Below are 26,289 nucleotides of genomic sequence, written 5' to 3'. Positions count from 1 at the left end.
ATATAGTCAGCTATTATCATCAGACTTTGTCACTTGTTTATTGAAAGATTTCATTTTTGTACAGATGCGTTGATACCATAATGTATCCTTACTTCTTGCAGAAGTTCTCTCACGAAATGTCGGCAAATAGTAAAAGTGAATTGAAAGAATTCACATCGACTCAAATGAATTGGTTGTTTTGCTAGTGAAGCATTATTTCTATAGCAGACCTCATGATTAAGTTTCTTTTCTCATTCACATTTGGAAGTTTTCAAAGCTTGATTTGCATAGAGTCATGAATAGTTAATAAAATACTTTAACAAATATCATTTTCTATTTCAGCCATTTGCACCAGCGGTTGCGGAGACTTCGGAGTTTGTGTTAAACCAGAAACATGTCAATGTCCTCGTGGTTTCGAAGGGGAGATGTGTGATACCGGTAATAGATATGTATTTCCAGTCCAAACAAACAATAAATAGAAATAGAACCATACAAAAATTGGTATAAATTAATTCTGAATACGTAATAAGAGGCTAACTAGCTTTCTCTTTACTGTTTTAGATGCAATCACTAATATTTAAGCGCAATATAATAAAGTTTGTTCCAAAACAACCATTCTGAGTTTTATCAGTATATTCAGCAATATTGCTTGGAAAGATAAACAATGCTTGAAAAAATAGTTATCAGTTTCATTGGGAGTATTTAATCACCTTATTGCTTTACAGTCGATCTTTATTTGGTGTATCAACCAGAACTGACTGAGCGCATCTCATATTTGAGGCACATTTACAAAATTATAAGTTTTACTTCGCATTAATCGCATCTTACCATTTACTATTGTTCGATTATGTTTTAATTACGTAGCGCAATATCAGGTACTTAAAATTTTAAAATCTCAAATTTATTATTTTGTTTTTAAGAATTATTTTGATATATATTACGAAATGTGCTTTTGGAAGACAAACGGTGAAGTCATCCGAAGCTAAGAAGCATATGTTATAATATAAATGAAAACTATTGTACTAAATACGTATGACCTTTTAGATTTAAAGCATTGAATTTCAATCAAACCAGTTTTCTTTTCCTCAAGACATCGACGAATGTAGAAATACTGAACATGGTTGTCAACAGATGTGCAAGAATACCGCCGGAAGTTATATGTGCGCATGTCATACCGGATTTACTTTAGCAGAGGACGGTAAAACGTGCGTTTGTAAGTACATCATTCAGTCAATCTTATTAAAATCAGCTCTTAAATAACGTTACGCATTAGGAAGAAATAAGTAGTTCTGAACTTGAATTAGATTGGTCATTCAGTATAATATTAGCAAAGATATATATTGTCCAGATTTAACAAAAAATGATGAAAAACTTTGGAATTACCCAAAATCTAGTTTATCCATGTTAACATGCGGTCTTTCATTAAATTTTGGTGAAAAATTGTTGTTTTGTAACATTTTTCATTTTTTTTTAGTTAATATACATTCATATTTATAATATTAAAATTTGAAGAGAATGACAAAGATTTCAAACAACTTACAATTAATTGTATACCTTACTTGTTTATATAACTTAAAACACAGTCTGTGACATAGATCCAACCATAACGCATTTTGCATCTGTAGCGTTTCGGGGGCATATAGCGTTTTGAGTGCATAGAGCGTTTCGAGGGCATATAGCGTTTTGAGTGCATAGAGCGTTTCAAGGGCATATACTTCTGAAACAGAAGTGTCTCACAAGCCACAAATCACAATAGAATTTTGCATTTTATTTTGAAATTAAAATAATAACGTTGGTTATAGAAGACAGCTTTTGCTGCTCTTTGAAGAAAAAAGGTATTATCCCTCAAAACCGTAAAGACAAACAAGGGTAATAATAAAATGGGTTTTTTTCCCTTCTTGTATTATTTGAATAATTCATATCATCAATAATCATATACAATTGAATCATGTACTTATTTCAGATTGCTACCCTTGTCAGAAGGAGTACACGGACATGGTTCTTTCTGTAGAGAACGTGAAAAAACAATTGTCAGAAAGTATTTCTTTACAGGTTAACATTCCACATTATCATCATTGTTCTTAATTTTCGTCATTGAAAACCAAAACAATTTAAGGAATGCACTTCTTTTCTTTCAATATATATATATATAAGAATTATAGTGTGCATGTGTAAAAATGAATTTGAAAGAACTACGTTTTTCATTTCAAATGGTGAACAGGTCATTTCCTTTCCTGAATATTCATTATGAAATGTTTAGAATTAATTTGAAATAGCATTACATGAAATGCTGGTGTCTTTTGAAACCAAATAAAATACAATGATTAATATTAAACCATTAAAGGGATATCACTCCTAAGGTTCCGGGTTCGATCCTGGGTAACACCCTTGGGATTTTTCAGAGACACTTTCAGTGTTTCCCACCTACCTAGAGGTTTACTGGTAAGAAACCCAGGTAATCCTCGCATGTATCAGTGCTATACACTGGGCATGTACAAGAACCAAGGGGTATTTTCAATAAGAGCTAGGGACTGGTTCCCGGACTCCCTTGTATCTCATAGCTGTCTCTAGAGTCTGGTGAGGAAAGGACCCTACTGAAAATAAGTGCTTGCACATTCGTAGGTTATCCTTGACCGCCAGGTCTAAAGAAAATCAATCAATCAATTCATGCCAATTATCTTTTACAGTCACAGCATACGCAGTTACTCAAAACAGAAGAAAATGTTTTAACAAATAGGATAAAATCTTTGGAAGAGAACATTCGTAATTTAACAGACAAAAATGTAAGTACATGTAAAAACGTAATTATCATTAGAAAAAAATAGTTCTAGAAGCGGACCAAAAACAGAATGTTATTTTTGTATCCCAATCTCATATCTGAAAATAACTCAGTTATCAGACTGAGTGAACTTGAGGTCATTTTAGAGATGATAATATGTTCAACGATTGAATATTTGAATATATCAGGTGCACTAAAGTTCTATTCGTTCGCATAGCAAAGGTGAAGATTGTTTATTTTATTCTAATCAATTTGAAAACTGTTTGTAGATCAGTGGTTGATGTTTCCGATAAATTCTACATTCAAATGTCTCAACAATTACAGAATTACAGTGATAGTGAAAGATACGTTCAAAGGAAATCTTGATATACTTTTTCATCAGAAGATTTTTGTAATCCTGCATTTGAAGATAAAGTTAACGGATTGGTAGTCTCCAAGCATGATATCTTGTTGGGAAAAGTTGAAAAAAACTGATATTTAGAATGACTAATTTGATTTTTTTTCTTCATAGATTTTATAAATGCAGCTGTCTGTGTAGTATGAGTGTTGTTGTTGTTGTTGTTGTTGGGTTTTCATATGATTATAAAACAGGCTTAATCTATTCGAATATTAAAAAAAAACCTTGAAATTCATCAGGTTAATTGAGAGAGGGAGATAAAGATAATTTTGCTGTTATGTTATTATATTTTATAGACGGAACAAGAGCTGTTAAACAAATCGGAGGAAAATGCCTTGACAGAAAGATTAAACACATTAGAAGAGGCCATTCGTGATCTAACTGATAGAAATGTAAGTATAATTGAGAATGAATTTTTACAAGGGTATTAAAACAGATGAGTTGTTTGTCTTTAGCAGCATACTCTAATGCTCAAGCGCCTTGTCCAGTATAGACCGGAATTTGGTACGTGGTGCTCCAATCCTGTATTTAGTCTCACTCATGATCATTTGAAGGTAAAGAAAACGTATTATCTTTCAGCGATTGAATTATCTGAATTTCTGCGGTAAAAATTCAGGTTCTCTTTTTTGTCTGAAAGTACATATTGTGACTTTTTCTTCAAATTTGTTTGAAAACTGTTTGTAGTTGTTTCCGATAAATTCAGCATTCAAATATCTTAGCAATCACAGAAATACAATGATAGAGAAGATAAGTTCAAAGTAGCGTCTGATATACATTTTTATCAGGAAATTTTGAATCCTGCAGTCGAAGATAACAAGATAGGTGACTCCTAGTATATAGCATAGCTGATTTATCGGATCTCTCTGTTTTTTTATTTTAATTTGTTTTTTTTACTTTTTGCATTGATAATGTAATCGACCTGTATATGCTGTAAAGTAATAGGAAATTTTACGGGTATATTTTGAAAAACTATTAATAATATAACGCCTTATATATTCTATAAATTCTTTTTCAGAATAAATGTCTTCTATTTTTCTTACTAACGCGGAAAGTCGATGGTTCTAATAAGGGTTTCGAGTCTGATAACTAAAATAATGCACGGAGATCTTCCTACATCAGGAAAACGTGTAGTCTCAATATTTCGACCGACCGATTTTATAATCTGATATTTCATAGAAGGGCGACTATCGTCTATATAATCAAAAGCCCTAAAGCGCACATTTTTTAGGCTAGAAAAGGTGGAATGCCAGCAAAAATCCCTAACAGGGTCAGCATTGTAACTTTAATGCCAATCAATATAAAATTATTTACAAAACAATGTTATTGCGTAGTTTTTTAGCTCACCTGTCACAAAGTGACAGGGTGAGCTTTTGTGATCGCTTTTCGTCCGGCGTCCGTCCGTCGTCCGTCGTCCGTCGTCCGTAAACTTTTACTTTAAATGACATCTCCTCATAAACTACTGAGCCAATTTCATCCAAACTTCACAGGAATGTTCCTTTGGTGGTCACCTTTGGAAATTGTTCAAAGAATTTAATTCCATGCAGAACTCTGGTTGTCATGGCAACCAAAAGAAAAAACTTTAAATATCTTCTTCTAGAAAACCCAAAGAGCTAGAGCTTAGATATTTGGCATGAAACATCTTCTAGTGAGTGTCTACCAAGTTTGTTCAAATAAAAGCCCTGGGGTCAAAATTGGCCCCGCCCCACGGGGTCATTGATTTTCCCTATATGCATATAGTAAAAACTTTAAAAAATCTTCTTTTGAAGAACCAAAAGAGCTAGAGCTAAGATATTTAGCATGAAACATGTTCTAATGGATGTCTACCAAGTTTGTTCAAATAAAAGCTCTGGGGTCAAAATTGACCCCGCCCCAGGGGGTCATTGATTTTCCCTATATGCATATAGTAAAAACTTAAAAAATCTTCTTTTAAAGAACCCAAAGAGCTAGAGCTAAGATATTTAGCATGAAACATGTTCTAATGGATTTCTACCAAGTTTGATCAAATGAGAGCCCTGGGGTCAAAATTGGCCCCGCCCCGGGGGTCATTGATTTTCCTTATATGTGTATAGCAAAAACTTAAAAAAACTTTTTGAAAAAAACCAAATAGCTAGAGTTTAAATACTAAGCATGAAACATCTTCTAGTGAGTGTCTACCAAGTTTGTTCAAATAAAAGCCCTGCGGTCAAAATTGGCCCTGCCCTGGGGGTCATTCATTTTCCTTATATGTGTATAACAAAAACATAAAAAATCTTCTTTGAAAAAACTCAAATAGCTAGATTTTAGATATTAAGCACGAAGCATCTTCTAGTGAGTGTCTACAAAGTTTGTTCAAATAAAAGCCCTGGGGTCAAAATTGGCCGGCTTCGGGGGACATTGAATTTCCTTATATGTGTATAGCAGAAACTTAAAAATCTTCTTTGAAAAAAACCCGAATAGCTAGAGTTTAGATATTAAGCATGAGACGATTTATAGTAAGTGTCTACAAAGATTGTTCAAATAAAAGCCCTGTGGTCAAAACTGGCCCTGCCCCAGTTGTGTCATTGTTTTTAACTATATGTGTAAAGAAAAAACTTGAAAAAATCTTCTTTTAAAAAACCCAAGGAGCTAGACCTTAGATGTTAAGCATGAAACATATTCTAATGGGTGTCTACCAAGTTTGTTCAAATAAAAGCCCTTGGGTTTAAACTTGCCCTGTTCCGGGGGCCTATATACAGGTAAGCGACTTCAGGGCCATCATGGCCCTCTTGTTTTTATTTCTGTTATTTTTCATTCATATATTTTTTGATTATTTTCAGTGGATTCTGATTTGGATTGTAATAGTTTTCTAAATGTTTTATTCTATTTCTGTGATATCGGGTTTTTGCTGCATTATTAGTATTTAGTTTATTTTCCGTCCGGTTGGTTTTGCAAGTAAAATGATGTGTCTTCTTATAATGTATATCTTTCCACAGTTCTACTTTTCCATCAAATGAGCGTTCAATCTTTGAAGATTGTTTACTTGTTTCATTTGTATCTTGTATAACTCTCATTAATATTATCATATGCATTCAACTCTTAGAAAATTCAAGTTTTGTTGTTTCTGTCTTTTAATTCACAAATTACCGTTCGATAATTTCAGCACACTTTTCCGATATTGCCAAACATGTTTAATGCATTGACATCTAAAAGATTATTTCCTTTCTTTCATGATCACTCCTTTAATTGAAATTTAAAAAAATAACTATAAACAGGATTCGATCTCGACAAAATCAACATCGATATTCGTATTCAGTAGTACTTTTTATTTTTCATTAGAGTCGATTAGAAGAAGATATGATAGAAATTCGTGAAAAATACGAAAAAGCCAATCAGGAAATAGAACGGCTGCAGAATTTATCCATGGCGACACAAGCGCCGCCTATTATTCAAATGCCTAGCCAGTCAACTACTACAAGGCCCACAACCACGGAGAGTACAACGACAGCAACAACGTCATCGCAAGGGGGCAATTATGGCGGCGGATTGCAATTTAGTACAGACGATATGCTTTATTCCCTAAGTAACCAAATTGGGATGATGGAAGAGAAACTAGAACTTTGTGAGAAACGATTTTATGAACACTAACTACACTTTGTTTTAAAGCTGTGACTGATAGAATCCGTTTTAAATGAACATGGTGCTTTAAAAGTAAATGATTTGGCAAGATGCTGCAAGACTATCGTAATTGCACATGTTCTCATTTTATAACGTATGAATAAGTAATCAAATTCAATTAAGTAATTAGCTACTAATTTTATTATGTTGAAATATGAAATTAAATCATTTTATGTTGATATTTCAGGTAATTGCCATGCTCGAAGAAGACCTTGAATTACTAGAGTGAAGTTTTCGAGCTTTAGAAAGTGATGCTGAATGTTAACTATGGTGTTGGGCCAACTTCAAAGAATAAAAGCTATACTTACATTATCTTCAAGGTGTATACATGTATATGATTTATATGAACATTCAGTGGTGTTATATATTTTTGTTAGTCCTTCGGGATAATTGATTCCAGCACTCTAGTGTTGAAGATTGAATACCGCTTAAGCCGGTGCTAGGGGGGGGGGGGGCGTGAGAGATACTGCACTTTTTCATTATCCCTCATGAACAGATTCAATTAAAGACAGACTGCAATTTTCATATTATATTTTTGCTTCTGAGGGATCATCCTCTTTTCCAGAATTATTGGGTTTTTTTATATTATGAAAATCACGTAAATTTGCCAATATAATTAGTATTGCATCATATAAAATCTGCCCGAGCAGTAAAGCTGATATCAGACATCTTATTTTAAAATTTTGATAAGAAAAAAACAAGTTTAAATAATATGTCGTTTAAGTAACAATTTGTCTAGTTTTTTTTTCAGTTTGAAGAAATTTGTTTATGAGTTTTTATAGAAACTGTGAACAGCTTTTAGTTTAATTCGTCACAGGCGACATACCATTTCAGAATGTATTCTCATTTTATGTACATAGCTGCGAAAAACACTAGGGCGTATAACCATACCAATTTTCTGCTGTTGAAATAATCTGAATAATAACTTTTTTTCATCAGAATGCACATATCTTATGACTGTGTTGACCCAAAATGTATTTGTACTTAAATACCAGTGACAATTAAGTTTTCTTATTTATTTATGAGCGATGCTGGAACATATGTCATAGTTTTGTCAATAGCCATTTTTATTTTCATGCTTGAGCTATGATCACACATACAACGTCATGCCGCTAACATATTTTGAGAAGTAAAGAATATAATCATGACAACGGACATTCCTTGTCCATCTTCCATGTTTGTGATACGTTCCAAACATTTTCTCACGTGCCAATATACGTGTACTATATGTATATATGTTGACAGTAAGCTTCGTTGTTTTTTAAGTTTATAAAAACATAGCTTGCAGTTAATAGGTACATTTGTAATTAATAGAAACGTATTTGTTTGAGCTTTTTGAATGAGATATTGCTTTTTGTTTATTTTTGTATAATAATCTCATGGCGGACTATGCTTCATGCAAACGGTCCTGCTATGGTCGCCGGGAACATAGCATAAGAGAAAAAGACTGTGTTTTGTTTTAGTTAATAATTATGAACTTTTTTGTATACATGTACATGTATATGTGAATATTCTCCGTTTTTTCATGCAGTTAAAACTTGAAATTTATTTCACGTTGTATGTGAAAACTACTGCAACCAGACTAATATAAATCCATGCTTAATTTCGTTTTTGTCTTATATGCATTAGTGAATATGTATCACGTGTAAATATTTTTAGCATTATTTTGTTAATAAACTACATGCATTTACTTGCAAACAAAAATTTGGAGTTCACTTTCTTCTTCCTTAAGTATTACATGACTTTCATCATCAATTGCATTTTGTTGTTTTGTGACTTCTACGTTTCTGCTAAGAGCTTTTACCTTTAATAACAGCTCCTACCTTTGATATGACTTTCTACCTTTATTTAAAGCTTCAGTCTACCTTTATTTAAAGCTTCTGTCTTTACTTAAAACTTTTACCTTTAATAAAATCTTCTACCTGTATTACCACCTTCTACCTTTATTAAGTCTTTCTACCTTTAATAAGACATTTTACCTTTAATAAGACCTTCTACCTTAAGGATAAGAGCTTCTATCATTAATAAGACCTTCTACCTTTAATAAGACCTTTTACCTTAATGGTAAGAGCTTCTACCTGTATTAACACCTTCTACTTTTATTAAGAGCTTCTACCTTTAATAAGAGCTTCTATCTTTAATAAGGCCTTCTACTTTTAATAAGATCTTCTACCTGTATTAACACCTACGTTTATTAAGAGTTCCTTCCTTTAATAAGACTTTCTACCTTTAATAAGACATTTGACCTTTAATCAGACCTTCCACCTTAATTATATGAGCTACTACCTTAAATAAAACCTTCTTCCTTCAATAAGAACTTCTTCCTTTATTAAGAGATTCTACTTGAATGTGTGTGTATATGTGCGTGCATGCGTGCGTTTGTGTGTCAATATTCCAACTTTTTGGCAGAGGAAAGACCATACCTATATTACACTGTTTTGTATTATTTTGATGTAATTTTTAAACATTAAATGGACTCCATTGAGGTTTGTTGGCATGAAGGGACTGAAAATATTGTTAAGAGATGTGTAGAGATTTGATTTGCTGTGTTTTCTAAGAATAATTATTTTTATTATGCAAAGTGACCAAAAATTAAAAATCGTTGTAACTCTTGTCACTCAAATTAGGGTAAAAATCGTGCAAAATAAACGATTCTAAATTGATTATTAGTATATATCTTTACCATCTTTTATACATGTTTCCTTATTAAGTACATCACTTGATATGAGCAACAATTTCAAATTTTATACATTAAGGCTCTTTGACCTCCGTGTAGCTTCTTCAATTCTGTTAGTACACATTTTCTTACTCTGTAAAAAGTAAATATTGTATGCATACATCTACTAACACTTGGACTGCTGAATTTATGGAATAGGCTTGCCATGCTTGTAATTTGAAACAGTCCGTTTGAAGTCTAAAGAATTTCAATATCGAAATACCAATAAGGTACCACCAGCTTGGACCCTGATAAGACCGCACAAATGTACAGGCTGGCATGGATCTTTACTGGTGCCAGAAGCTAATCACTTATGGTTTCAAAGGGTTAGCGGCTTTTTAATACTTCAGATGGTTTTAGTTTTTACTGAGTGCTTAATTAAAACAAATTTTTATTCAAGTTTTAAGAAACTATTAATGTATATTGTAATAAGAGGCGACATATTGTTAAACTTGTTGATTTTGCATTTTATTTAGTTTAACCTTAATTCTGCATGCTATTAGCAAATATTTTAAGTGTTAATAGTAACTTTTGATATGATTAATAACAATCAATAGAGATACATATTTGTATTATTATTTTACATAAAAAAAATAAAATGTATCTTACACTGGATATGAGCATTCACTATTGTTATATGACTGTAGTAAGTCAGTAAATGATCCACTATTGTCCCGCAAGAATAAAATGGCTGCCATTCAACACAAATTGTCTTTTTGGCAATCATTTTCCTCTTCAAAATTACAAATTTACAAGTTTATAACCTATTGTTTGGGAATGTTGTACTGAGACATTTGAATATTCGATGACCTTTTGTCGGTAATTATCGGATCCCGAAGTTAATGATACGGATTTTAATGTATGGTATTAGTGGTATAACTTGCCACACTTGTCTCGGTGAAAAGGTGTTAGACCTTCAGTTAGTTTCAAATTGAAGATTGTATGTTCGAATCAAATGAGTTTTTAAGTTTTCTTACACTAATTTTATTATATTTTGTAAAACTTGACCATTATATGTATTAATGCATGAGAACCACTATGTTAAGTCGTACATATTTGAATTAATTAATGAAAGGAAAAAACATGTATTGACCAAAATTACGAAAGTAAAAAAAGTAAATAAAAACAACCAAAAAACACTATCAATGAAACACACAATTGATCAACTCAAGCTTCAAAGAATTTACAAACAATGTATCATTGACTTCGGCCTTAAAAGGTTAATTTTGAAGCATTAGTGGTGATAATTTACCTCCATGCAACTTCCACGGAGCATTAGCCAAAGATAAGTATGATAGATACAGTAACCTGGGACAATATGAAAAAGGTACCCGTAAAAAGGGCTGGTATGCCAACAAAGGGCTTTCCTTTCAAGCCGTCATCACTGTCTGTGATATGGGCTTACTCTAGCACACTTTCCTCGTCGCCCCTGCCCACTCCCATCGGCATTAGTCAACAGTGTGGCAATACCACGTGACATTGACGTCATTTTCGGCATCATTTCCAAGACAAATGTTGCTCGATTCGGAAAAGAAAATAGCCGTAAATATTTTATTTCTGTACCAATTTCTTTGGGATATGCACCAGTCTACGGGGGAAAATATAAGCTTTCCACAGAATATTGGATCTTCGTCAGTTTATAAGCCGTTTTATCAAACACTTTGCATAACCTTGGAAGTTGCTTGTATTAGAGCGGGCTTCAGCTGCAAGCTCTTTCGTTTTCTGGCGTTATCTGGTCTACGTCATGATTAAAAAGTCAGGTTTACATCAACCGGGAGTACGGAAGGCAAAACTCTACCTAAATATGTTCATATTTTTATTATGAATGACATAAATCTTACATTTTTCTTCAATTGTCAATTCTGGCACCAGTTCCAAGTCGAAAAAAAGGACTACAGTTTAAAGCAGATTTTAGAATCCGTTGCAAATGCAAAGCAATATGCCTACTGTTCTCTTTCTACAATTTAGTTTTTAATTGTTGATCTTTCACAGAGAGATTGTGAAAAAAATGATTGTTCCTTAAAGCAATAACACATACTTGTATCGCAATAGTGCACGTCAAATCACGTAGATTTAGTCCTGTCGGAAAATAATATGTTGGTTTCGTTTTGAAGATGTTTAAAGTATTGCTCATTTTATCCTATGTTGTAAAATGTGTTTTATTCTATTTCACAATGGCGAAATTGATAAGAAATATATGTGCTCTCAGTGAGAGAAAGAGTTAAAATTAAAAAAAAAACACTTTTGTATGCTATGGAAAGGGTTACACTTTAACGCGAGTTTTAACACAGTGGCACTCGTTGATAAAAAATATTTTTACATCCTGTTTTCATACCCACGGTAACCGTTTTTCTTGAACTGGATATAACTTCGTTCACTTAAGAACACTATTAAACACTATCTATTTTATAATTGCATTTATTTCTGTTGATAAACTGCATATCTGACAAATTTAGTTAAGAGAATGGGTAGTTTATTATAACGGTTTCACTCCGCCAAGCCGCAAATAAATCTCCTGCTGACACCCTGAGCCTTCTCTGTGACGTGCATGCGCCGAGGGGAAGAGAGACGTGATTTTCACAGATTTGTCTAAAATGGTATGTATACAACTATAGTTTAGCAAAACAAGCAGAAATCAGTTTCCTTCCTTTTTGAGTTCGATATGAAACACAGGCGTTCGGCACATTTGCCGTGACAATAATGGTCAAATTATCAGAAAATAATCACTTCTTGATCACCAAGAATAAATTACTATCCAGCATCCGTTTACTATATAAAATATATACAATATATATCGCCGTAGCGTATTCCCAAGACACGGTCAACATTTTTAAATAAAACATATTTTCATTTTCATTCATAAAATATATTCTATATTGGGACCGAATTTAACAATTTTGGGGCCGTATTGATCGACTTTGGTCAGCTCGAAATAATGTAGGACCGGATTGTCTAATTTTGAAGCCGAAAACCAAGCCCAATTCTAGCCTCAGGGACCAAACCCACGGCGATAGTCCTACTTAGATTTTCTTATCAAAAATCCAAGCCAGGTTCGATCCTCAGGGAATACAGTCGAGCTGACCAAACTCACAGTGATGGGCTTTTTTATGTGTTCTAAATGGAAAACCATTCCCGATTCTAGCCTGAGGGAATACAGTGACCAAACCCACGGTTATAGGCCTTTTTAGATGTTCTATAAAAAAAACCAGGCCCGGTTCTAGCCTAAGGGAGTACAGTCAAGTTGACCAAACCCACGATGAAAGGCCATTTTAGAGGTTCTAAATGGAAAACACGCAGCCTTCTAGTCTCAGGGAATACAGTCAAACTGACCAAATTCACGGTGATAGGTCATTTTAGATGATCTCAATGGAAAAACAAGCAACATTCTAGTATCATGGTATACAGTCAAACTGACCAAACCCACGATGAAAGGTCATTTTAGATGTTCTTAATGGAAAACAAGCAGCCTTCTAGTCTCAGGGAATACAGTCAAACTGACCAAATCCATGGTGATACACCTTTTTAGATGTTCTTAACAGAAAACAAAGCACGGTTCTACCCTAAGGGAATACAGTCAAGATGACCAAACCCACGGTGATAGGTCATTTTAGATGTTCTTAATGAAAAAACAAGCAACATTCTAGTCTCATGGTATACAGTCAAGATGACCAAACCCACGGTGATAGACCTTTTTAGATGTTCTTAACGGAAAACCATTCCCGGTTCTAGCCTCAAGGAATACAGTCAAGATTACCACACCCACGGTGATAGGCCTTTTTAGATGCTCTTTACAGAAAACCCGGCCCAGTTCAAGCCTCAGGTTAAACAGTTGTGACCCCGATGTCTTTCTGCCTTGTATAAATAAAGAACAAAACTGAGGGTAATACTGGTTCGTCGATTAAATAGGTAGTGGACACTATATATAACAGGTTACACAGTACATCTCCACATCAAACATCATATGTCATACATCATACAACATACACATCACATCACATTTACATCACATCTACCAAGCCCTGAAAGTATAGATACCAAACATCCCATACTATCATGAAATATATAGTTTTATACATTTGTATACACTACAGTACCTTAAATATACTTAATCTAATATTCTATCAACAGATCAGTCTATATGAATAGTCCATTAATTGTATCTCATCAAAATAAATCATGTACACATAAAATACATCTTTAAATGTATTACATCATATTGTACCTGCATCTAGTGACCACTTAATCATTTACCTATAAAACAATATACAATTATGCTCAACTTAAAAATATACACATAGCTCCAAAAATATATAAACAATGACATATAAATATAATATAACATACCAATTGTGGATCAGACTCTGTAACTTATACATGTACCTCTGTCACTCACACCTGTCTCACTGTGCTGTTAATTATGCTGTGAACTGTAATTTACAATATCAGTGCAATACAAATAGAAACAGTGATTTCTATGAATAACTATAAGATAAGAACATATGCTGCCATCTTGAATTCTAACACTCAAGAACAATACAAATTTATCAAAATAACTTTTATCAAATCCACAACTGTATTTAATTACTATAAGTCTTCATTTAGTTGACATTAGAATACCAATTGACACAATGTTTGAAAATGCCAGAGAACAGACGTCTTCAAATAAGAATGCAAAAGAATACATAGATGATTTAAAAGAGAGAATTGAACGAACAAGACAAATAGTACAAGAACAACACTGATAAAGCTAAGAACAAACAAAAGCAATATGATAAGAAGATAAGAGGTGCAAAAATAGAAATAGGAGATAAAGTTTTAGTTAAGATATTGGCTCATGGTGAAGGAAAGCATAAGTTATCTGACAAATTTGAAGAACCAGTATTACCCTCAGTTTTGTTCTTTATTTATACAAGACAAAAAGACATCGGGGTCACACAGTCAAGCCGATGAAACCCACAGTTATAGTCTTTTTTCTTCATGTTCTTAACAGAAAAAACGAGCATGGTTCTAGCCTCAGGGAATATAGTCTAACTGCCTTAGCCCACGGCATTTTTTTAGATGTTCTTAACGGAAAACTAAGCCCGGCTCCAGTCTCGGGATAGGCAGGATGATTAAACCACGGTAATATAGGGCCTTTTAGATGTTCTTTACGGAAAACCAAACCCGATTCTAGCCTCGGCGAATACAGTCAAGCTGACCAAACCCATGGTTATAGGTATTTTTAGATGTTCTTAACGGAAAACCAAACCCGGTTCTAACCTAAGGGAATACAGTCGAACTGACCCAACCCACGGTGATGTGCCTTTTAAGATGTTCTTAATGGAAAACCAAGCAGCCTTCTAGTCTCAGGGAAAACAGTCAAGCTGACCAATCCCACGGTGATCGGCTGTGTCTTTCCTCCGGGAATACAGTCAAGCTGACTATATCCGGGGTGATGGGCCTTTCTAGTTGTTCTTATTGGATAACTATGCCCGGTTCTTACCTCATGAAATACAGTCATGCTGACCAAACCAACGGTGATAAGCCTTTTAAGATGTTTTCAACGGAAAACCAAACCCGGTTTTAGTCTCAGGGAATACAGTAGAGCTCATCAAACCCATGGTGATAAGCCTTTTTAGATGTTCTTAAAAGTAAACGAAGCCCGTTTCTAGCCTCAGAGAATACAGTCAAGTTGACCAAATCCGCGGTGATAGGCCTTTTTAGATGTTCTTTACAGTAAACCAAGACCAGGTCTAGCTACGGGGAATACAGTCAAGATGACAACACCCACGTTGATAGGCTTTTCTAGCAGTTCTTTACGGAAAACCAAGCCCGGTTCTAGCCTCAGGGAATACAGTCAAGCTGGTCAAGACCACGGTGATATGCCTTTTAGATGTTCTTTACAGTAAAACAAGACTAGGTCTAGCTTTAGGAAATATTGCCAAGATGACCAAACCCTCGGTGATAGGTTTTTCTAGTAGTTCTTAACGGATCTCTAGCGTCAGGTAAAACAGTCAAGCTGATGAAAACCACGGTTATAAGCTTTTTTCATGTTCTTAACAGAAAGCCAAGAACGCTTCCATCCTCGGGGAATTCAATCAAACTGACCCCGCATTCGGTGATAGACATTTATATATGTTCTAAACGGAAAACGAAGCCCGGTTCTAGTCTAAAGGTATACCGTGAAGCTGACAAAACGCACTGTGAAAGTCCTTTTTATATGTTCTTAACAGAAAACGAAGGCCGTTTCTAGCCTCGGAGAAGAGAGTTAAGCTGACCAAACCTAAGACCTTTTAAGATGTTCTTAACGGAAAACCAAGCCTAGTTTTATCCTCAGGGAATACAGTCAAGCTGACCATATCCGGGCTGAAAGGCCTTTTTAGCTGTTCTAAATGGAAAATTATGCCCGTTTCTAACTTCAAGAAATACAATCATTCTGACCAATTTACGGAAAACCAAACCCGGGTTTAGCATGAGGGAATACAGTCAGGATGACCAAACACACGGTGAGAGGCTTTTTTAAATGTTCTAAACGGAAAACCAAGCATAATTGTAATCTTAGGAATACAGTCAAGCTGACAATTCTCGCGGTGATTGGCCTTTAAGATGTTCTTAAAAGAAAACCAAGCCCGGTTTAGCCTCAGGTAATACAGTCAAGCTGACCAAATCCACGTTGATAGACATTTTTAGATGTTTTAACAGAAATAATGTCAAGATGACGAGACGCACGGACTGTAATTCAGTACGGATTACGGTACAGTGCGTTACGTTACGGTATTTATCAAAACGAAAGTAACAAAATGGCGGCCCCCATCGATTTAAACGCAGCAAAAAATAATTTATCTGATGCTCTTGGCAGTGACATGAAAAGGTAAACTACTTTGTGTGGATCAGTATGTTCTATTGTTATTTGCACTACCCGTAAGCGTATTTTTTTAATTGTGAAATGTATCCTGTTTGTTAAATACTCTTTTCTATCTTGAATAATTTTGAATCTGTTGAAGTTGAATCTGAATGATTTACAGGCAGTTCACTCCTCAGACACTTCACTCCGGCCATTTTTTTTTGCAGACACTTTAACCCTCAGACACTTCACCACACTTTTGGTTAAATCTGATTGAGACACTTCAGCGCTGATTTTTTTAGTGTTTCAACTTTCACATACATGAATTACCTAGTCAAAATATATTTGTGTGCCAAAGCTAGATAATTTCTGAGATATGTTTTGTTCTGGGTCTGAATCTCGCTTCTACTGGGGAGATATTGCCCATACTCAAAATACCATAATATCTTATCGTTCAGTATAATTAATTGGACTAATAAATGAAGTTGAGATAGGCAAGATGTAATCATTGATGTTGAAATTCAGGGATCGGAAATATCCAATCATCCGCTCGTATTTATGAGTAGAAATAGATGCAGGACGAGTACGAAATTGTAGTGCCAAGCAAGCTGAAATATGTGTGTAATTAATGAAACCTAGCTAAATGCTGTTTTCCGATACTTTCTGTACATGTACATAGGTCTGAGGAATTCTCTAGTCCAACTAATTGTACTCCGCGAGGAGATATTGTGCTATTTTCGTGTCTGGGCAATATCTCGCCTTTAAAGCGAGATTCTGCCCCAGAACGAAAATATCTCAGAATCAAGCTTTGGCACGTCAATATATTTTGACTAAGGAATTCTCCTAATGGAGTTTAATAATGAACTCTATGTTTTTGGTCTTTTTTTTAATTAAAGTGAAATAAAACAGTTATTACATTGTAAGAAAATAATTGAGTATCTATCTATCTATCTCTGGATACTGCCAACCCCTCTTACGAGTGTTACAGGCAGGTATACATTGTATACATTTAAGAAACAGCTTTAAGATACAAGGGAATCCGGGAACCAGTCCCTAGCTCTTATTGAATAGACCCCTTGGTTCTTTTACATGCCCAGTGTATAGCACTGATACATGCGAGGATTTCCTGGATTTCTTACCAGTACACCTCTATGTAGGTGGGAAACACTGAAAGTGTCTCTGAAAAATCCCAAGGGTGTAACCCAGGATCGAACCCGGGACCTCAGGAGTGATAGTCAGTGGTTTAACCAACTGAGCTATCGCGCCACCTCAATATATGAATAATTCCATACAAAAAATAAAGTAAATACACAAGTTAACGCCGAAAATATCTCTCAATTATTATGGAAGATGCCTCTACGACTGTTTTAATTTTATTGATTTTCATTATAAACAATTTTATTCCTGTTTGTTTTCAGTTACCTGCATCATCTTAAGTCCTGGTTTAGACAAAAGGTAATTCTGTTATATGTTTTGTTTATATATTTATTATAAATAATATTAAAATGTATTTCATGAGCTATCACAAAACTTTTATGATGTTGGTGTGATATACTAGGTCTTAATTTAAATTTCAACTTTAATGTTGATAAGCTAATAAGGAAATTATAAATGCCTTTATTTAAAAGGTAGATAAAGATGAAGAAAAATATATGCATGTGTATATAAATCATTTATAGCAGGACACATCTAAAGCCAGAGTCTGCAGGGCAATGGTTTTAAAAAAAAGTCTGATGGCATCTGCAGATGTTAATGCATGAAAAAAGTTGCATTAGCACTAATTGTACATAGAATGCATCTGATTTAGTAATATGACTATTTGTGTAAAAGTACTGGTTACATAATGTTTTTATTTCGCAAGTGTGATGTCATTTAATAGTTATTTTACTGTACTGAGTCATCATTGCAGTCAGCATTTTTAAATGACCCTTAGTCATGCTTATAAGAAATATGCCACAGTGGCACATGCTTGTATGACTTTATCCATTTAATACATGTTTTCTTCTCTGTTGATACAAACCTATTTGTGAAGTTTTTACACAAGAATATTCTTGAAAGACTGCATAATTTCACAACATTTTAATATGGCAGCTCAGAGGCATTGTAAGTCACATACACTGTATATATATTTAATCGAAATGTAAACAATATGCAGTTTTCTGGGATCTTTCTTTCTTTTTTAGATTGCTAAAGAAGAGTTTGATATGGAGGCAAGGAAGCTTCTTAAATCTGAAACAGGTTGGTTGGTGGTTTTTGTTGTTTGAGGCATATAAAAGTGAAATGGAAAAAAGTGGTTGTTTACCAAATTGCATTAACATTAAAACCTTTAATTGTTCTGTTGCCAAAAAATGATTTAAGATTTTTGCTCTATACCACTACATCTTATCGACGTGTTTTAATACCCAGATTATTTGATGTTTTTCAAATTTAACTTTACATTTTTAAGTACATCAAGCTGTATGTTTTAATATTGAAAAATATATGACATGAGTTAAGTATATCTTTTTTTTTTTCAGTACATCTACACAATGAGTTCCTACTAGCAATATTTTCCAAGTGCCATACATTTACATCTTCAATAGGTAAGATACAGAACTATTTTAATGATTGTGTACATGTAAATAATTATATACTGTACAACCTCTGTAATGCAACACCCTTTGGAAGATTTCAGATGTTGCTGAGAGATGTTGCTCAAGAAAGGTTTTGTTTATGAAATCTTACTTTGGGAAATTAAAGTCTTATCTAAAAGACTATGAGTAATTATACCCCCACAAACAAAGTTTAGCAGGGGTTATAGAGGAGTCAGTTTGTCGATCGGTCCATCTGTCGGTCTCCTTGGTTTCTGGGCAGGCAATAACATGAGTTATTGTAAATCAAGTTTAGTATATAGCAACCTCATGAAAAATCTGGTTGGGATTGCTTTTGGACCCCCTTTGGTCAAAGTCACTGTTACTAAAAATAGAAAAATGGATTGAACTTTCCAAACAATAACTAGAGTTATGAATGAGATATTGTAATCCAACTTGGTACATGTATACAGCAAGCTTAAATGAAGACCCAAGTTGGGATTGCTTTTGGACCCCCTTTGGTCAAGGTCACTGTTACTAAAATAGGAAAATGGTTTCCGGACAGTAACCAGAGTTAGGAATGAGATATTGTACATGTATAGCAAGCTTATATGAAGACCCGGTTGGAATTGTATTTGGACCTCCTGGGATCAAGGTCACTGTTACTAAAAACAGAAAAATGGTTTCTGGAAGATAGACTATCAATTGTAATAATAACAGAATGATGAATCATCATAAATTGTAGGTAGAGTCCAATTTTTGCTTTAGACCACTCATTTTTAAAAAAAGTTACGGTGGCTTGTGGTGGTATTAATCAGCGATAGCCGTAGTTTTAAAAGATTATTAGTGGTTTTAGTTGAAGAAGACAGAGATCTCCCTAAAATAATTCTTTTCATTAGATTTAGATACATGAACTTTTAAGTGTACTTAAATATATATGCATTTCTACTGTAACAGGACCAAAGTCACCTCCTGGTCGAAGTCACTCAGGGCATGGAAAATTGCTCAAGAAAGGCAAATTAAAAAGAAGGCCTCCCACTACCAGAAGTTCATTCCAGGTAGCTTAGAGATATTTTTCTTCAATTAGATCATAAGAAAAACTTGATGTAATCTAACAGAATGTTGATTCCATCTAAATTCTATCATTTTCTTAATATTAATAAGTTCAATATTTTGATGCCATCTTAAATGTAGATATTATAATGAGATTGGCTGTGTTTGCATATTGTGCTTATCAAGAACATAAAATGCTACTTCATGATATTTTTTAAATGTGGGATTACTTGTGTATCTACAGTAGACATTCTAGATGGCATATACCATACTTATAAAGATCCTGTAACTCTATTTTTTTATGGTTTTATATCATAAATATGATGCTCAAATGAAGATTCATCAATATTGTAAGTTTCCAAAAGCAATATTTGTAAAGATATTACCAAATTTACATTTCATGTAAATAAAGGGAGGTAATTAGAAATTTATTTTCTATAAAATCTAAGTCATACTTAAGTGTGGTTACTTCTAAAATTATAACATACAGGATCTTTAAAATAGTTTGATTTCTGTTACTTGATATACATGTTTACTAATACTTGTAAATTTGGTACTAGATCTGTATAGCACTCTGGTACTACACCATGTCATGTTTGTAATGTATATGTTTGTTTTATTGATATGGGCCGTAGGCCAAAATCAAATAAATCTTTTTTGTCATTGTCATTTCTTACATAATAATATTAATAATTTCATCTAATGATGAACATTTGTATATACCACAAGTCCGCAAGCCAGATGTTCACAATGGAAAATTTAAGTTAATGCAACATGCCTAACATCTTCAGTCCTCCATTGTCTTCTCAAGTAGTTTAGACAGAATTGGGACAGAGACATGAGGTTCGTACATGAGGCATGGACTTTGGACATACTTATGAAGAATGGACTAGGGATATAGACAAGAGGAATGAACTTTGGACTTGGACATTAGTTTTGAACTTGTGACATAGACATGAGGCTTGGCTTTTGGACAGTGACTTTAGATGTGGACTTGGACATAGGCATGAGGTGCAGACATAGACTGTGACATGAGGTATGGACTTTGGACATCAACATTAGGTGTGGATTTTGAGTATAGAAGTCATTATTGCTGCAAGGTACTCTTAGATTTGTTTGCTTTTGTTAAAATTACAGCAAAGATTTGTGCCAGTCAATCCAATGTCTTGTGCAGTGCAGGCCACTTACAAAGGTACAGAGGAATCTAGTAAGTAGTTATCATTAATTGATCTTAATTCTATGATGAGGTTATAAAAAATTATATTGAAACAAAAACTTCAGCTCAGTTGTTATTGGTATTTAAAATGATCACTTTACTGTTCATTGTTGAAAGTCAACTGTAGGTCAAAATCACAGGGACCTGTAATAACAAAAAAGATACACTGGCCATTAAGTCAAAGTTCATTGGCATAAGGAAATAAAATGTAAATTATAACTTTTATCTTGAATCTCTTTACTTTCCTTAGAATCTCAGTATTTATTTCTTGAAATATTTTGGCTCATCTGGAGGCATGCAGCTTTAAAGCTTAATGTCATAGTGACCTTTTATAAAGTTTTTGATATGGTTGATACTTTTAATCATGACTTAGAAACTTGATATGTGGGTGCACAAGTTCTGCTTGTCACACCCATTAGTGGATCCAAAGGTCAAGGTCGGTCTCTGTGATCTTTATTTCAAATTATCTTTTTACTTAGAAAATGTGCAGTTTACTATCCAGCACTGAGAAAAGTAGAGCGGGCTGCTTTTTGGACAGCTCTTGTTTTACCAGATTTAGTAGAAAGCTTGTCAAAATTAATATCATCTTAACCCTGGAGTCAAAACTAATTCAATCTTGAGGGTGACTTTAAATTTACCAAACAAAACCAGATTTTTTATCATTCAACCTTGTTTATTCATTTCATAACATTTTAAAGTTGATTTCCATTTGGGATGGAAAAGACTTTAGGCTACATGGGTTGCAATCTTTATCATATGTTGTTCATGGTCTGTTTCAATAATTGTAGGCTAATAGTTTTGGAAATATCTAGGCTGCCTTGGTTTCTTTTATTAACAACTATGGTCTGTTTCAATTATTGAAGGAACAAGATTTTCTGAAAATATCTAGACAGCACATTAACTATGGTATGTTTTAATAATGGCAGGAATAACATTTTCTGAAAATATCAAGGCTACATGTCTTTCTTTTGTGATATCACCATCTATGGTCTGTTTCAGTATTTGCTGGTCGAGAATTAACATTACCTGACATATCAATGATACATGGTCGTCTGTTAGTATGTGCCTGGGAAATAGGCCTAGTCAGTGTAGATGATGCTGTCGTTAAATTTCTGATGCAGGCACTGGAGGTACATGTATTTTATTTCTTTTCCTTTTACTTTCATAATAGTCCTATTTTTATTTTTATTATTATTTTTACATTGCTGTATATTTAGATAACAATTTGTTCAAGTTTTATTTGTTATGTGGTCCACTCACTTAGCACAATACAGACAGCATCGTATAAGTCTAAATCAATCTTCTCAATAACATTGAAGGTGTTCTCTTGAAACATGTAATTTGATGGTATTGATTTGATAAGAAACAAACTGTTAAAAATCACAAAAAAAACTATTTTAAAAAGTACAGTAAATTCTGCTTATAACAATATTCAGGGGACAACCAAATTTATATATTTATATTGATAATCATAAAGGCAACCAATTTAAAAACAAGAGTCGGACAACAGCAACTGCATCGTTATAAGAGATATCGTTATAAGTGGAGTTTACTGTATTCCCAATAGAAATACATATATGTAATTATAGACATATGTCAACTTGTCCAGAAAATACAACTGTTTTAACTAATCTCTAAGGTGTTATTTAAAATATTAAAAATGTAAATCTTAAACTCACTTGACAATGAAATATTTCAATTGCTATGCAGATACAATTAAAGAATATCATCACACAAGTGTTATGCCGTCGAAATGGTTACAAAGTAAGAGAAGGGAAGTTTAGATATGCAATAGGAACTCAAGTACCAAATCCATACACTCGCCATAGCTTGATGCTCCATGACAGAACACTGGAAAGGTATATTTTATATTATGATAAATTTAATTGTCTTCTCCACATTTTATTTTGTACATCCTGTGTATCGGAATGTCACAAGTCGTATTCCTGCCATATCTTTGTCTTTTGTTAATAGATATGACATAATTTGGTGCAAATTTTCAATGTTATTTAAGAAATAATATATCTCAAACTGTGATTTTATCGCTCAATAACATCACTGTTTGGAGTTAGGATGCGAGGAATTATATCACAAGGGCGTAGCCCGAGTGATATAATGATGCGCATCCGAATGACAGTCTTGTTATCCAGCGATAAAATCACTGATTTGGACATATTATTTCGATTCTAACACCAAATAAACAAATAAATGCTGCCGTACCAGCTATTAAGCAAAATTGCGCCTGATTTGTTTCCGTACTTATTGTCAGCACGTCGGATTTTATAGTGGTTACTTCACATGTATAATGATTACGTCACATGTCTAAATATAGGACGTCAAACAGTGATTTTATAGCATAATAACACACACTTGCGGTTCTTCTATGTTCAATAGGAAAAAGTGCGGGTCGTGTTAGAATATACTTTTTGTTGAACAAGACCCACTTCTTGTTCGAATGTCAAGGTCACATTAAAGTGTCAAAGGTCAAAACTGGCCTATTATTTGTTCTGTTACCTTCTGTTAACTTCTTTATTATGGATTGTAAAGTAACTTGGTAAATATTTTCGCCATGATAACATGATGTGTTATATGATAGAGACAGCTTGGGGTCAAGGATATACTTTACCCTTTGCCTGCCGACAGCATCTGATTCCACCTTGGAATCTGATCATGATCTGCATTATCTGTCGGTACATATTTTGAAATTTTCCCCTGATAAATGATGACTTGTTTTGTCGTGAATAGGAGGTTAATTGACATGTCCATTTTTGATATTTAGTGATAAAATGGGTCAGTAGGTCAAATGTTATCTCAGCTTGTAATTTTCAGTGAAGCAACAATAATCTCAGATGGTCAGCATGTACCAAACAAGCGTCTGCCACAGGATTGTAACGAGGGCTACATGGCACAAATACTCTCAGCAAATACACAGGAACCTGTAGACAGGGAGCCAGTCACATTATATAACCTTCTAGAAACACTTCAGGTAATTTATGGCACTGTGCAATAATACAACTCTTGTCACATACCCATTTGCAACAATGTTGGATGAAATTTTTGCTCAAAGAAATGACATACAATGGGTTTTTATACTCCTCGGTAATATTTGGGGAGGGAACAGTTGCTGATTTGATCATTGGTAGTTTTGTGTATAGGTTATTAGGGTCAAGGTCATAATACATTGGTACTGAAACTTACTTTTTACACTTGCTGATACATTGACAAACTTACAGATTCAGGGAGTATCCATTGCCATTTGCAATATGTCTTGTTTTTCACTTTCTGGGGATGGGTTCGACCCCATTGGAGGGGATAAAAGGACTTGAACAAGATGAAAGGGCAAATTTTGACTTCTTTACATAATATAGGTTGTTTTAAATTGTATTATACTCTTAACTTCAATTAAATGATAATCTATTGCATAAAAGAATATATAACAATAAGATTATATGCTTTAAGTTTTATTTACAATTTAAAGATAAGTGAAAATTAATGTTGTCATATAGGGGAACAAATGAGTGGGGGAAAAGGCGGGAAAACAGCCTAAAGTTGCCCAATATTTTGACAAACAGAAAAACACTGAATTAGTAGTGTCCTCAAACCTGCAACTTTTTTATTCTAAAGTTTATGTCCTGCCAATGTAAAAATGCTTCATATTGACCCACTACTACTGTTTATGTCATCAATTTAATACCAGACAAAACAAAAACCAGGTATTTTCCTCGATGATTTGCACAAAAAAAAATCCAAGGCCTCATACAAATACAAGATATTTTCCTTGATAATTGCAAAAAAAATAATCCAAGGTCTCTTGTACCATATTTCTTTGCGTTTATTTAATTCCAGTAACTTTGTAATAAATAGCTGTTAATACTGAAATATCGTTTCAAATAGGCACTATCTGATAAACAAAACAAATTGACAATGTCATTTCTCTATTATTTCAGACATACAAGAACACTATACCTTCTCATTCAGTATATGCTCCAGCCATTGAGAGAATAATACATAAATTATGGCATCCAAGTCACGAAGAGCTTGGTTATTCAGTTACACAGGAAGTCTCCTCAGTGAACCAGAGTACTTCTTCAAGTCAACCAGTCAGATAGTCTAGGTCACTAGATACACTTTTTGATTGTTGAAGAAAAAATGGAATAAATGGGGGAAAGAATTTCACATCCTTGACTTCTGTTCAGAGGATTTTTTATCAAAAATGCAAAGCTGTGGATGTCATGTTGAAAAAAAATGAATAAAATATATGGCAACCTTGATTTACTCATTTGGAATAGCATTTGGCACAAAAGCATTAACTTTTGATAATAGCATGGTTCAAACCTTTTTGTGTGAAAGTCCCCTACCACCAAAAACAAGTGATATTAAACATTGCCAATTCACTTACATGGATGGATCAAGCTCTTTTAAATGTGAAGAAGCTTTTCAGCTAGCTTGCGGAATGTTGGTGGTTCTACCCAGGTGTCTGTTTGTGCCTGAAATGATGCACGGAAGGGCACCAGAGGTCTTCCTCCACCATTAAAGCTGGAAAGTTGCCATATGACCAACACCCTGTTTGTGTGACGTAATACAAAACCAAAAGAATTAAAGTAAACAATCAAACAACTCAAGTAGCTTTATTTTTAGAACTTGTGGTATAAGCATAGATCCTTGACCTGTCTTATTCTAATTATCAGATTAGTGAATACAATTTAAAATTTTCACATCATATTTGTTAACAGAATGGCACATGTCAATGTTTGTAGTTAAATCTATCGTTATTCAAATTAAAGGTCAGAGTAGGGATCTATCAGTCCTGTGAAAAGTGTTTAAGCCTGAAAACAAATAGTTTTGGCAGTTCATGAGGACTTCAGGCCATGCTAAGAGTGTTAATGATAAAATATGTTGTTATTTCTTTAGAAAAGTAAAGTTGTTTGCTGATTACTGTTGATATAATTACACACAGGTTTTGAAGGAAGTGTTTCAACAGTAAAATATTTACAGTGAATTGTATTAAAAGTACTTATTTACAAGTATATACATTTATATATGTGTTGCATGTTATTGATGGAAGAATATTGGAATAAGTTTTATAATAAAGTATGCATAAAGATTAAAATGTTTGAAATCTT

General features: G+C 33.7%; 2 protein-coding genes across 2 annotated transcripts in view; both read left to right on the top strand.

The window, feature by feature from the left end:
* LOC132750539 (epidermal growth factor-like protein 7) overlaps window positions 1–8,496 on the top strand; it is a 66,650-nt gene extending 58,154 nt beyond the window's left edge. The window contains exons 4-10 of the mRNA XM_060740535.1: window positions 322–417; window positions 1,070–1,192; window positions 1,943–2,031; window positions 2,667–2,762; window positions 3,452–3,547; window positions 6,450–6,732; window positions 6,976–8,496. Of these exons, the coding sequence (XP_060596518.1) occupies window positions 322–417; window positions 1,070–1,192; window positions 1,943–2,031; window positions 2,667–2,762; window positions 3,452–3,547; window positions 6,450–6,732; window positions 6,976–7,004 (812 nt within the window). The 3' untranslated portion in view covers window positions 7,005–8,496. The remainder of the gene's footprint in view (window positions 1–321; window positions 418–1,069; window positions 1,193–1,942; window positions 2,032–2,666; window positions 2,763–3,451; window positions 3,548–6,449; window positions 6,733–6,975) is intronic.
* A 7,752-nt stretch (window positions 8,497–16,248) lies between these two features.
* On the top strand, window positions 16,249–26,276 carry LOC132750538 (transcriptional adapter 1-like). The gene is made up of 10 exons (XM_060740534.1): window positions 16,249–16,354; window positions 17,746–17,782; window positions 18,511–18,565; window positions 18,844–18,909; window positions 19,855–19,955; window positions 21,088–21,157; window positions 22,166–22,296; window positions 22,877–23,025; window positions 23,996–24,152; window positions 25,114–26,276. The coding sequence occupies exons 1-10, from the start codon at window positions 16,284–16,286 to the stop codon at window positions 25,273–25,275; spliced, it is 999 nt and encodes a 332-aa protein (XP_060596517.1). The 5' UTR covers window positions 16,249–16,283; the 3' UTR covers window positions 25,276–26,276.
* The last annotated feature ends 13 nt before the right edge of the window (window positions 26,277–26,289 follow it).

Source organism: Ruditapes philippinarum, unplaced genomic scaffold, assembly GCF_026571515.1.
Source record: "Ruditapes philippinarum isolate M1 unplaced genomic scaffold, ASM2657151v2 ctg1658_1_1_1_1, whole genome shotgun sequence".
Classification (NCBI taxonomy): domain Eukaryota; kingdom Metazoa; phylum Mollusca; class Bivalvia; order Venerida; family Veneridae; genus Ruditapes; species Ruditapes philippinarum.
Note: the sequence above shows the minus strand (reverse complement) of the source record. Positions and strands in the feature narration are given on the sequence as shown.